We start from the raw sequence: 12,769 nt of genomic DNA on the forward strand, positions 1-12,769 counted from the left end.
GCAGCAAGACAACTCTGAAGCAGTGTCGCCAAAAGGACCGAGTAAGCCTATTTTGCCTTTGTCCTAACACCTTCTTTCACCCAATTTGAATAACTGCGCTTTAACTGCTAATTTGCTGGGCAGGTGCACTTTAATATGCCTGTTGTTATGCCTGTACCAACTCTGTCCCAAACTGCGACGAAACGAAATGCCGGGAGCCACTGGATGCGCTACTAATGCCACTTACTGCAGCTACCGCAGTCTAATTTTGAACGCGCATCTGATCTAATATTCTGCAAATCAGCAAAGTTCTAAAAGTGTTGATGGGGCCCAAAAATGATGCTTGCTGCAGCAAGAGTGGTTCACAGCGGCGTGCACTGCACGTAAGTCGGGTTTTATGTAACTTTGTCTTGCAGAAGTAGAAGGCCAGAAAAGCTGATGGCTGAATTATGCGCAACTCAGGCGCTACCCCACGAGCCCCATAAAGGTAAATAATATTATCTGATAGAGCACAGTGAGAGGAAAGAGTAAAACAGCATACGCTTTGTAGAAGAGATCTTGCAGCTGGCTGTGCGGAGCTGCCCTATGACTTCTTGTTTTTTGCGCATTGTGCAAGCAGCGCAAATGAAGCAAGAATTCGTTTATCAGCTTCTCATGGCACAGCGCCACCAACTCTGCGTGACTGCAGCGAATTGAAGCACAAGCAGAGATAAAAACTGAAGAATATTAAATGAAGTTGATGTGAGTTTAAAATAAATCGAAAGAAGCGGGAGTGACAACCTTCGAAGCAGATTTCACGCCTTTACATTCGATCGCAGGTTTGTAGATAAATTCCTCGTCCCTGCTTTTAATGTGCCTTTAAGTACATGAGTATGCAACAATTTAGAATTCACAATTTAGTCACTAAACAGAGGGGCTTCTTGAGCCGAATCAACGGACCGAGACAATGATAAGCCACACAATCAGATTCATGTCCACTGGCACAGCATGTACCAGCAAAGGCAAAACACGCCAGACAAAATCTTACCTCAGTCAAGGAAGCATTTGTGGATAGCTTTTTTATGGAAGCACATTATTTAATTTCCATGCTTGCCATCTTGGAAATTGCTGTCCAGGCTCCTTTGCTGCCGAGTCAGGGGCAACTTATAGAAAACTTGAAGGTATATTGCTAGTTGTTTTGTATGAAGAACTATCTTTCCATCTCAGTAAAGCTATACAGGCGTCATTTGCATCTGTCGATTTAGCATTTTGTATCCGGTGCAACTAAGTGTGGCGGCTGTAGAGTTCATTGTAGAATAGTCAACTAGCAAAAGACAATTATAGTTTTCCGGTGCTACTTTAGCTCGCCATTATCGTCTGCGTAGGAGTTTTTCTGATACACCCCGGTGATCATATGCGACAATGGCTCGGTCCGACTACACCCAGCTTTCCGTGCCTTTTTTTCGCGAAGCTTTTGGCAAGAAAGAAACCAAAGGCGAGATTCTCGAGGGCGTTTGGGCTTTAAGCAGATGTATGCAATCAAGAGGACGCACGATTGACAACCACAACGAAGGAGAAGAAGAATGGGATAAAACAATCAAATTAAAACACTGGGGGGTAGCCCACAAGCATGATAGCTGTCAAGCTACCTGAAAACCCCCCAAAGCTGTCATTCTCATGGCCTCCTGTTTGAAACACTCAAAAACATTTCTTGCCTCAAAGGAGACCCAAAATATCTTGACTAAAACACATCTAGGTCAAGTCCTTAGCGTACAGTCAAAGGATGATCAGATGCGGCGGAATGGTCTTTGATTCAACCACGATCTACAAGACTTTCACATTCCCCATAACGCATCGACTCTTCCTCGCTTCCCACATCTATTCTCTCCAGGCTGGCAGCTGTGATAAATCACCTAAGCTTTGCCGTATCGACTCCAGAGGCGTCTTCGGACTTAATACCGTCAAGCTCGGCTCTACTCCGCATGATAAAATGGCATATTTCAGCTTTGCTGGCGAGACGCGCTCCCGTAGCAACTTTTCCAGAATCCTCTTGTGAGAGACGAGCAAAACCGTATTAAGAGCTTCTGTTTTGCACAGCACGTGTAATATCACCTTCCCTCTAAGCTTTACGAGTTTACCCGACTCCCGATCAGGCCGCTCGGCGTTTGCTCCCTCGTCATTGCGGTTGTGGAGCGGTCCTTCCACATATTTAATTGTATCTCTGAGTGCCCGTGCTCTTGCAGTTAAAGGTATCACCTCCGGGTCTCCGATATGGACTACAGTGCTTTGATCCGCGTTTGTCGCAGTGCTTGCAGCTTCGCCTGCTTCCGTCCCTTCTGCCGCAGCTGTCTCCTCACCTGTAGCCGAATACTTGTCAGACGAAATCTGTCCTGGGGCCCCTAGACGGTTCCTTTGCAAGATGGTCTCCAGCTCACCTTTGGTGTAGGGGGTCCACCAAGCTTCTCCTGCTGCCATGGTCTCGATATCTATTGCAGTTCTCGCTATTTGCATATTCACGTAAAGCTCGTGGAGGCGAGCAAGTAATTCGTTTAATTCCGTGCCAGTCTCATTCGGGCCGGACAATTGTTCACGTAGCATGGGATCAACCAACCACGTAACTCGGCTTTTCTCCACTATATCTTGGTGGGCGCTTTTGCAAGCCATTACTTTGCCCATCTGTACCGTCGATATACTGGCGGTTTGTAGACCAACAGTCAGGGGAGAGGTGACGAACGCATCAATACAAAAACTCGGAGGCTGCCTTCTATTAATTCGACTCTCGCATTTGTGGATCTCCTCAAATAGTTCGTCAAACGCTTCATTGACCCGGAATGCCTTTTGTATGTCTTTTCTGGATAGACTTGGATCGGTGTCAGCAAGCACTTCACTTCCCTGGCGGCGGAACCGGGCTGAAAGAAATCGGACAGAAGCACATTTCTTCGTACCAAAACTAGGGTGGGTATGAACATTCATCTCCTGCTACAGAGCTCTATTTTCATCTAGAGGGTGGATAGTGTTGTACTATTTGGCACGACTGATGGTTGCTAGCTTTCCTGTAATCATTCAATTTGCCGGCCTGAACCTTGGAGAAGACTTACGCATGGTGCAGCAGCCCCCCGTAAGCACTTTTTTATTGAACTCGTTAGCCCCATCCTCATTCGCATCAGGCAAAAAGATTAAAAGCTTCGATGCAGTCACATGCTTATGCCGGTCTCGCAAGTACCAGTGACAGATCTGAAGGGCCAGATGCCTCTTTCGCCTTCGGGCGCTCAGCCACCTGCTGGCAAAGACTCTTGCCACTGCGCGTAAAGGTTTAGGGTAACGTGGTTTACTTGGAGGTGTTTTGGGATTCATGTCGGGAAAATTCTCGAGCTTTTGCTCTTTAACGGGCCCGGCGACCGGCGGTGTACTAGTAGCTGGGTCAAGTTCCTGCAAGTTTTCCACTGAGCCTCCTAATGCCACGGCCCCAGCGTTGGTGTGCCCTAGACCATGAGCATGCTTCAAAGACAAAGATTTGCAGAAGTCAATAGAGAGAAAGCTAAGGACAATAAAAGTAAAAAGAAACAGGAACCTCGCATGGCAGGTGCTCATCAGAAATGAGACGTGCCTTGCTCGCAGCACTGGAATAAACAAACGAAACATTGGGGGGAAATTTTATGAAAAGCGGGGGGGGGAAAAGGATATTATTCTCCTGCTTGTGGGAGTTAAAAACTGCGCAACACTTCGAAGACACACAGGTAAAGGAGGCTTTGTGACCCTTCAAGAGGCCCGTCAAAAGAAAGATGTTTCATCCAAATTGCCTGCGATAATTTTCCAGGTTTCTTTTTATTTACGCCTCAACGTTTCAACGTTGGCTCCAAAAAGGCAGTCGAAGGCGGGACTGTCTTCTGCCGTTCAGAACTACTGAAAGCACGGCTCCTTAATGGAGCGCGCTGCCGACGGCAGAAAAAAGTAAAACACTTGCCAAGAAAGTCTTACTTTTTCAAATGTAGATATAATCTAAACATTTCAAAAGAAGATTTGTGACGAGGGAACACACCGGAGACATCAGTCAAGCCTACTGTGTGCCTGGAAGCCAGACCGGCGAAATAAACCGATTTGCTTTTTCAGGGCGCATGTGTTCCTTAGTGTTTCTGTTGAAATTTCTTGTTTATCAAACCATTCATTTTCTTCAATCATACATCAAGTTTTGAAGCTTAAAAATGCATAAATAATATATTAGTCTCTTCAGTTTTGTTACGGTTTGGCCTGTCGACTGCCCGCCACTGACGAGCACCCGGCACGCACTCCTGCACAAGACATGAAAACCGCAACGAGGAATTCTCAAACTATCGCTGCCTTTGTTTTATCTTTAAAATTTGGTTGTCGAATCACACTAGGGTCACCGAAGTTGAGCAACTTCACCTGAACTGGGGTACGCTGGTTCCCTGTCTGGTCGCTCACGGAGGCTCGGTGCCGCGGCCTTCAGCGGATTCACCATCTACCTCGAGGAACACCTTAGGAAGTCAAGGAAATATGTGCAACAAGCAACAAATCCATCTTCTAAAGTAGCAAGTGCGTCTATTGCTATCATGCGGCTCAGCGTCCAGAGTTCGCAGCTCGATTGAAATGCTATCAGAGAGCACAACGCTGCGCGTAAACAGTATTTCTGAGCAAACAGTGCAAGCAAGGCCGCGCTTTGTTCAATCTGCTGTGGCATTTACCCCTCAGAGGAGGTATCAAACGTTAATTTTTACCTTAAGGCATGAAAGACAGGCCTGTTGCGGCGCAGAGTGCCCGGTAAGGTACCTGTTGCAGGTCATTGATGGTCATAGATTTCACCCTTTTCCCCTGCCCTTTGCCAAGCTGTTGCTCCGTACCTCGGCTTTTTCGGCGCGACTTTGACCTACCCAAATGGAACATGCTGATGGTAAACTTTATTCTGCAAACACGCATTTTGGTTGAACTTTTTGGGCGAAGCTTTCGAGCTGCAAAAAACTCACTCGCACTCCTCAGTTTACTCAGTCCACATCTTGTGAGGGGGTTGGAGTCAAATGATGGCCACTTTCCACTGCTGTCTTCCTACTGGGAAGAGGAAGCGCGCCTTCATTGAAGCAGTGCTGTAGACACAGCACTGCTTGAATGAAGACGCATACACTGCTGCTCTATATCACCTTCTCAGCTCTACCTAAATAACAAATACTTGCCCAATAAACTGTAGCAAAAAAAAACATCCAGTATTTGAGTTGTAGTGCTCATCTGGCTTTATAATGCGGCCACCCCACTGAGGCTTTCCCTGCTGGGCGCTGAGGGTTGTTCCATTTGGCCACTTGGGAGGGCGGGCTGGGGCAAGACGGCAGCCTCTTTCTCCAAAAGAATGCAAAATAGTATTTCATTTTGTGAATTTGGAGGCATATTTCTCAGCATTTCTAGTTCTAAGCACATTCTAATGAGCCCCTCTCAACAAACCACCAGAGCACTCCCTCTAGACTTGCAGGCTAGAGTTTCTGCGGCCTCTACTGAAGCGAAGGACCAGCAAAAGCTGCTTCCTGTCCACACCAGAGAATGCAAGTCGTAAGAAAAAGACTGTACATGATTTGCACACTGACAGCGGGGCCCCAACCCCACCAGGCGAAGTCTCACTACGAAGACACTCCAGCCTTTCATGTGGCTGCGGGGGGTCATGGGAAGTTTGCTGTTCAGCAAAGCTTTGGCTTATTTCTGTTCATAAAAGCTTTAGCTTAAGAGGCAGCACGTGTTGAAGACACTTCGGGTGCAGCTAGAGGGCCTTGACTTCAAACAAAAGGCAGCAGGTTGAGTTGGCAAGAGCAGAGGCAGTTGCTGCTGGCTGGCGCGGCCTGCAGCCGCGGCTATGCAATGTCTTCCGGCCTGGCAGCAGCAGCCATTGCTGCTTCCCGCGCCTGCTGCTGCTGCTGCTCCTGCTGCTGCTTGTGCGTGACGCGGTCGTACTGGCCGGGCATGCGGAAGGTGTTGGTGGCGATGGTTTGGGTGTACATACGGCCCACAATGGGGTGGTAGACAACCTGCAGCTTCACCGTCACTTCGCGGCCCCTCAGGCCCCTCCCTTTGTCTCTAAAATGGTACTTCGCGGGAGTGTTTGGCCAGTCAATCACAGCGACGCCGTCATCCATGATGATGCGGTCAAACACCACCACTTGGTTCGTCGGGTGCTGCGGCGTCTCGTACTCAGCCACTACAAACAGGTACACCTGCTTCGCGTTCCACTGGAACAAACCCCGCAGATCGGCCTTTATGTCCAAAGACAAAACTGCCTGGTCCCCCTGAAACAAGCACAAGCATCAAGTGCAAACAGCGAGAATGTCCTCACCAACAAACGCAAAACAAATGTTAATCAGCGCGGATTCAAACAACATAAATAGCTCCCCAAGGGGAGCAGAAACACCAGAGTACTGCACCGGGCCAGCGCATGCAAGTTCCTGCGCAGGCCACTCTGCGAAGCTGCGGCAAAATAATTCAGAATTGAATTGATAAACTCTTCTAGGCAATGCTCACGTTCAAGGCGTAGTTGTAACTGAAGCCGTACACGTCTTTCACGGCTATGGATCCCGATATGGGGCCCATGAGGAAGTAGGAGGATATGACGTTTCCGATGGCCAGGACACTGAGGCTGACCATAAGTGCGCAGAAAACTGCATTTGCGCGGTTCAAATAGCTTTCCATCTTTGCCGCTGCAAGATTTTTGACTTTAAAATCCCAACAGAGGTGAGTTAAGGCCAAAAAGAGGACCTTTCCGGCTTGTTGCCACCTCGGCTGTCTACGCCTACACCGCCAGCAGCTCGCGAGCTACGTAAACATTCTTATTCCAGCCCCGTCTCAACAAGCACCAAACATCAGTGAATTTGGAAGAAAGGAAAAGAACGAAATGCGTAGAAGGCGCAGCCGAACACGTCGCAGAGCCGCTGAGTTCTACGCCCACGCCATTGCAGCTTACACACTGGAGGCCTGCCGTTTCAGGCACTAGCGGCGCGTGCTGCTAAGAACTTGACTAATGTTCTAGCGTGCGAGTTTCAATAAATCCACTTGAAAACAAATATCAGCCCCTCCCCGTGTCTGAATATACCCCGGATCGGAAACGCAGCAGGAGCAGCAGCAGCCGGCTCCGCTGGTACGCACCCCACCAGCCCTCGTTGGGAGTGCTCGTGTGGCTTCCTGACTGGAAAAGGTTGAATTTTCCAATTCCATAAGTCTAATTTACGCGAATTGTAGCAAATTGGAGAGGAATTTTTTGTTTCCTTCGACTCTCCTTCTCAACCTTTCCTTTCCTGGCCACCCTGTGAATGCCGGTGCATGCGCCGCCTCAGGGAAACCCGCCTACCAATCCTTACGGACTTATTTCCTGAATCTGCTTCTCTTTTTTGGCGTTGGAGGCTCTTATTCATCTTTTTTGTTTGTTAGGGGAAGCCGGGAGGGGCAGCGCCAACCCTTCAGGCCAGCTTTTCGTGGCGGCTGCACCACTTGCAGCCAGTTCGGAGTTGCAGAACGCCGGCTCGTGGGCTGAACATTCATCTTTGTCAATTTTTCTAATCTACAGCTTCTGCTGTATCGTTAAGCAGAAGATCTTCTGGCCGGCGCGCTACCCCGAGCTCTACACTCCTCTTCACGAAAATGACGCACCAAATGAGCAACAAGAAGCTCCAAAAAATTATGACTCAGCCGATTGTAAGGCTGCAATACTTTACCACGCGAGTGCCACAACACTCGGGTTGCTGCAGCTCCCTCGAGATCACCCAGGCTGAATTCTGTGGCTCTTCTCATGTTTTATGTGAAGACTACAGAGTACAATAGAAGGAGAGAGAATGTGCAGGGGCTGTACACTGCATGCACTGTGGGATCCTTGTGGGGACTTGTGGCTATTTTATGAATTTCTGTTGCCTTCGGCTTCATTCCAAACCTTGTTCTGCTGCCTGCTGCCTCTGCAGAACCTGATTTTCAGGTTTTTCACAAACAAGAGTCGAGTTCAGCTTTGGCTGTACGAACAGCCGGACTTGCGCATTGAAGGCCGCATTATGGTGAGCCATGAGCTGCTGCTTCACTTCATGTCCACTTATGCAGCAAATGTTTGGTCTTTTTCAGATGAACTTTGACATTTCTGAACTTGTAGTAGTAGTATTTCATGGAGATCTAGCCTGCTTTTAAGTGCGGCTGTTTGCTGCAGAAGTTTTGCTGCTGTGTTGCTGTTACTTTCTGCACTTCTAAGGCCTAGGGTTTAGGGTTTAGGGTTTAGGGTTTGTTTTTTTCAGGGATTTGATGAATACATGAATATGGTTTTGGACGACGCGGAGGAAATTCACCTCAAGAAGAACACCCGAGTGTTCGTCGGCAGGATTCTGCTGAAGGGAGAAAACATTTCTTTAATTATGAGCACGTAAGACTGAGTCGAAGTAAAACTAAGTTGCACTCTTTTGGCCAGCGAGTTGAACTTGCAGCTTTCTGTGTTCAAGTCGTTTTGAGACAAACTAAATTAGCTTTATTTGTCCAAGTCATGTTTAGACGAAGTGAATATTCTCATTCAAGAGGAACAGCGCACTAAATATCTTGTTAAAATCCTGTTAAGTCCTGTTAAAGTCCTTGAAGGATTTATTATTCGGTGGAGTCCACCTGCTGCGCTGCAGCAGTGTCAGTGGTTGCTGCTGAAGGCCCCGCTTGCTTTGCTGCGGACTTGTGCGCAGGGGCAGCACCAACACGGAGTAGCCGCAGCATTTGTGCAGCAAGGCGGGCTCAGAGCGCTGCTGCTGGAGCGCATGCACTGCATGCATGCACTTAGTGTGTTAATCTGCATGCGTGGCTGGAGCCACACATATGAATGCGCACAGTTGCATGCATGCGTGCATGCAGTAGAGTCCGGTGGGGGGCACGGGAGGGCTTGGAGAGAGGAAAGATCTACAGAGGGAACCACCCCAGGGCGATATCTTGTGCATCGTCTTAGTCGCACTGCTTTATTTTGATCTGTCGCTACGGTGACAGACGCAGGAGGGCGCGCTTTCCAGCGGTCTTTTGTTCAAAACTTTAGCATTTTGCTTCTTCATTTAAGTGAATGAGCAGCGGCAGTCCACCATCGCCAGCTCGAGGCTGCTGCACATCTGCTTTCACCTCCTGTGGGACTCTCCCCAGTTCCAGCAATTCCGCGCCAACGGCTGCCTTGCACTGAACTGCAGCAAATGCAGACAAAAGTTGAAAAGTTGAATAGGGACGAGATGAACAAATAATTGCAATCCAACAATTAGGCATTATTACATCCTTGGAAGAGTTGCTGTTCCCCGCTACAAGCAATGTTCAAAAGCAGCTTAGGAGCTGCTGTTGTCCCGGTTACTTCTGTAGAAACTGTGTAGGGATATCCGCTTATGGGGAAACGGCAACAGCCCCAACGCGGACATTTCCCCTCACAGGTGATGCAGAGCCCTCTGCAGCCATGGTCGTGCTACTTAGAGTTATCAAGTAACTCTGAATCGCCACTGAAGCTGCTGCTATTAATGCGTGCTGAGTTACTGTGGGCGATGACTTCCGTGAGAATTGAATGCCGGGCGTCGTAAACCCTGGCTGAAGCTAATAAGTACTACTACATACTAAAATGATAAAAAACGGAAAAATAACTACTGAAGGCTTTCGTTGTGAAGAGAAAGCGCTAAACAACAACCTAACTGGTACCCCGCAACGCCCAAAGAGGAAAGCGAAGGAAGAGTTACCGATTCCGCCGAAACGGAGCGCGTCACAGATCACAAAAACCATATAGTCCACAAAAAACAAACCCAAAGCACTGCATGCAACACAGCAAATACTTTTTGCGATATGTCGCTCAGACCCGCCCACGCCGATGGAAATGGGGCTGTTCGCCCGATTCCCCTTATCATCAAAGCCGCCACCTTTGCAGGTAGGGCCTCCCTTCAAGGTTCGGCAGGGCGCCTGTCTCATCTTCACGACTTGTGGTGTTGTCTGTCGATGTAGTGGTGAACGTGTGGATCGCCTATAGAAGTGATCCCGTTCGAGTACAGTCGACGATCTTACACCGCTCAGTTGAAGCCCCACCCCAGCTCGCGTGCCAACAGCGAATAAGAGACCAAACGCAGATTCTTGTCCCTAAAACGAACTTTGCATAGGTTCTTATTGATTCTCATGTTTTATTCGTGCAAATTTTTGTATCATTTGCACGAAGTACAGGATTTAGAAGCGGAAGTTCCGTAGAAGGAAACGGATGCCCCACTTCCCAGGTTGCTCTCTACTTCAGAGCAGAGAGCACAGGGTATATGTTTCGCCCTCGAAATTGCATTTTACTCTTAGAAACTACTTTCATTTTAATTTATGTTCTAGTTTTTCGCGCTTAAGGCGTGGTATGCTCGGCATAAGGGGCGAATGACGAAATCATACAATTGGTCACGAGGCTGACGCCTGTTTCGGGCGATGCAACCCTCTCTTGGGGATGTGTTGCTAATCTGTACGATCAATTTTTCACATATAGAACTTTAAATGGCGATGCCATTCAATGAACGTTAAGTGTGAGGCTTACTTTGCGAGAAGGCCATCATTACTCCACAAATGTGGGGTGATCTGCTCGATCTTTCGCCGTGCAGTTCAAAGCATGTGCAGCCAGTCTAATGTGTCTGAAATGAGGTTCAGTTGTGACGCAAAACAAGTGATAGCGTTATGTACACAGAACATTCACTTGTGCCACAGTTACAAGCAGCGTCTCTCATGTTTGGGAGATGAGCACGCAGTCTCGCCCCGACCTACGGCCCGTAGACCAAACGTCTTTAAATTTCGAAATGGCCACACACTTTAACTGTGCATTCTCATGAATAATTCCTGGCATCTGCACCCGCATTCTAAAAGGCTTAAAGGGCACACCAGCAGTAGTGCCAGGTTCAGAGTCTGCTAGGTACATTGGTTTAGTCAAGTAACTGAGGAGTACCGTCCGCAAGGTCATTAGAAAGGAGAAACACTACAGCCATTGTAAAGGCGCTGCCTATGCCTGGGTTAACTAACAACGATTTCAGGGACTTGCTGATTCTTTCACTTACGGAGCTACATGGACACAAACTAACAAGCATGGTTTGTTTGAAAATGTGTTGATAAAATCAGGAAGGGACGGATTGACAGCAAGTTAGGCAACCAGACAGAAAATCATATTAATGGCTTTCGAAGCGGGGTGGCGCTGTACATGGCGCAGCCAACATATTTAGGTTGGTAGGATGTTCTGCATCCGGGTTCGTAAAGCAGCATTCCATCAGCCACAAATATGCCGGGCTCAGTCCACTCCAAGGCGGGTAGTACCTCGTCGACAAAGACATCAGCCTTTCCACGGGTAGACAGCTGGAAGAATTTTGTGCATCTGTTTATGCGTGAGCTCTCTATTGACCACCTCGCCCTTACACTCAAAGTTCTTCTCGTCAAAGGATTTTTTCATGTTTTTGTAGTTCGGGTCGTACATCGGGTCGCTTATCGGGCGCAAGGGATCATATCTTCGCCTTGCCTCAATTGACTGCAACCTGTGGAAGGAAGCAGATCGACAGATCTTCACATAGCAAGAGGCAATTGTACAAACAGTTGCGAAGAAGCCACGGAGAAGAGTACAAATGGACACATTTTACGGTCAACCCAAGGGCAATTTCACTTCACAAAGCAGCAAAGGCGCCTGTGCGGATTTATGCAGCTCACCGGACGCTCTCGTAAAGTAAGGCTATTTGTTGCCGCTCATAAGCAGCCCTGGTCACGAGCTCAGCATTCCTTTTCATGGTTCTTTTATCAGCTGAGTGCATTGTCTCAAGATACTTAAGCCAAGACTGTTTCGTCCAGCCTGCTGGGTAGTAGTCGAAAGCTCCCCTGCAAACCTGAGAAGAGCTCAAATTGACAACACCTGCAGAAATAGGGGCTTCTAGATTGCACATCCACGCCGTTTGAATTTTCTCATTCAGTACAGCTGAATCCCAGTTGTCGTACGGGGCAATTAGAAAGGCAATATACTAGGGTCACATGGCCTTGTTTTGAAAACAAGCATGAAGAGAGGACAAGTGGATTACGTGATTCTCCTGACCCAATCTGGACGGACGCTAGGAGGAGGTGAGAATTCGAAGGGCTTCTTTCCCGTTATAATGCCGATGTCGTCAAGGAATTTGAGCAAGAACGGCGTCAGCATCGGACACTCGAAGCAGAACTGATGGGTGCATTGCCAGAAAGCAATATTGGTTGCGATCGACTCGATATCCGGTCGCAAGACAGATGAACCAAGCACATGTACAATTCCGTTGAAGATTGGAATATCCTAAGGAGCAAATCGAAGGGATGAATCAGGCAGATCTGATATAGTGTTCATGTTCAGGTTCTCTAAGGCATGAAATAGAGACATTCTGACGAGCTTAGCTTCAAGATGCGAATGACTGTTGGAGAAGTCTCTCCTGTGCTTTCTATTAGCAAGCCTGCACCGTTCATACTGGTGACTGACCCATTCAATGATTTGGCGGCCCTCAACAAACGTTGCGAGATCCCCGCAATGGTCAGGGTATTCTTCGTCCTCGTCTTCTTTACTCTCAGCGCTTCCAGGTTTCTTTGCTGCTGCCTTTGAGTCATCGTCAGGCTTGTTGGACCCGCCTGATGATTGCTCTCCCTCTTCGCCGCGCGCCCCAGCGGGAGCCCCTGAACTCCTTGGTCGTTGTGGCCTTTCTTGAAGCAGCCGAGGCAGCAGTCCCTCGTAGTCTATATCGCTGTATTCCAGAGCCTCTGTTATACCTTCGGGAAGGATTCCATGCATGATCTTCGTGGAGTCTGTAAACAACGTGAATGCTTCAGCTTCCAATTTGCT

At 48.2% G+C, this 12,769-nt stretch overlaps 4 protein-coding genes across 4 annotated transcripts; 1 reads left to right on the forward strand and 3 right to left on the reverse strand.

Moving 5' to 3' along the window:
* Nucleotides 1–1,836: 1,836 nt before the first annotated feature.
* Nucleotides 1,837–2,931, reverse strand: ENH_00047000 (hypothetical protein, conserved; the record flags this gene model as incomplete). The annotated part of the gene is made up of 1 exon (XM_013585538.1): nucleotides 1,837–2,931. One exon carries the CDS (start codon nucleotides 2,929–2,931, stop codon nucleotides 1,837–1,839), a length of 1,095 nt encoding a protein of 364 aa, XP_013440992.1.
* Nucleotides 2,932–5,807: 2,876 nt separating this feature from the next.
* Nucleotides 5,808–6,639, reverse strand: ENH_00047010 (signal peptidase subunit, putative; the record flags this gene model as incomplete). The annotated part of the gene is made up of 2 exons (XM_013585539.1): nucleotides 5,808–6,239; nucleotides 6,472–6,639. The coding sequence occupies 2 exons, from the start codon at nucleotides 6,637–6,639 to the stop codon at nucleotides 5,808–5,810; spliced, it is 600 nt and encodes a 199-aa protein (XP_013440993.1).
* Nucleotides 6,640–7,584: 945 nt separating this feature from the next.
* Nucleotides 7,585–8,670, forward strand: ENH_00047020 (small nuclear ribonucleoprotein E, putative; the record flags this gene model as incomplete). Its single annotated transcript, XM_013585540.1, has 4 exons — nucleotides 7,585–7,638; nucleotides 7,899–7,988; nucleotides 8,220–8,344; nucleotides 8,649–8,670. The coding sequence occupies 4 exons, from the start codon at nucleotides 7,585–7,587 to the stop codon at nucleotides 8,668–8,670; spliced, it is 291 nt and encodes a 96-aa protein (XP_013440994.1).
* A 2,590-nt stretch (nucleotides 8,671–11,260) lies between these two features.
* Nucleotides 11,261–12,718, reverse strand: ENH_00047030 (hypothetical protein; the record flags this gene model as incomplete). The annotated part of the gene is made up of 4 exons (XM_013585541.1): nucleotides 11,261–11,459; nucleotides 11,629–11,801; nucleotides 12,005–12,232; nucleotides 12,413–12,718. The coding sequence occupies 4 exons, from the start codon at nucleotides 12,716–12,718 to the stop codon at nucleotides 11,261–11,263; spliced, it is 906 nt and encodes a 301-aa protein (XP_013440995.1).
* Between the last annotated feature and the right edge of the window lie 51 nt (nucleotides 12,719–12,769).

The sequence above is a fragment of the Eimeria necatrix genome, genomic scaffold (assembly GCF_000499385.1).
Source record: "Eimeria necatrix Houghton genomic scaffold, Enh_scaff35, whole genome shotgun sequence".
NCBI lineage: Eukaryota > Apicomplexa > Conoidasida > Eucoccidiorida > Eimeriidae > Eimeria > Eimeria necatrix.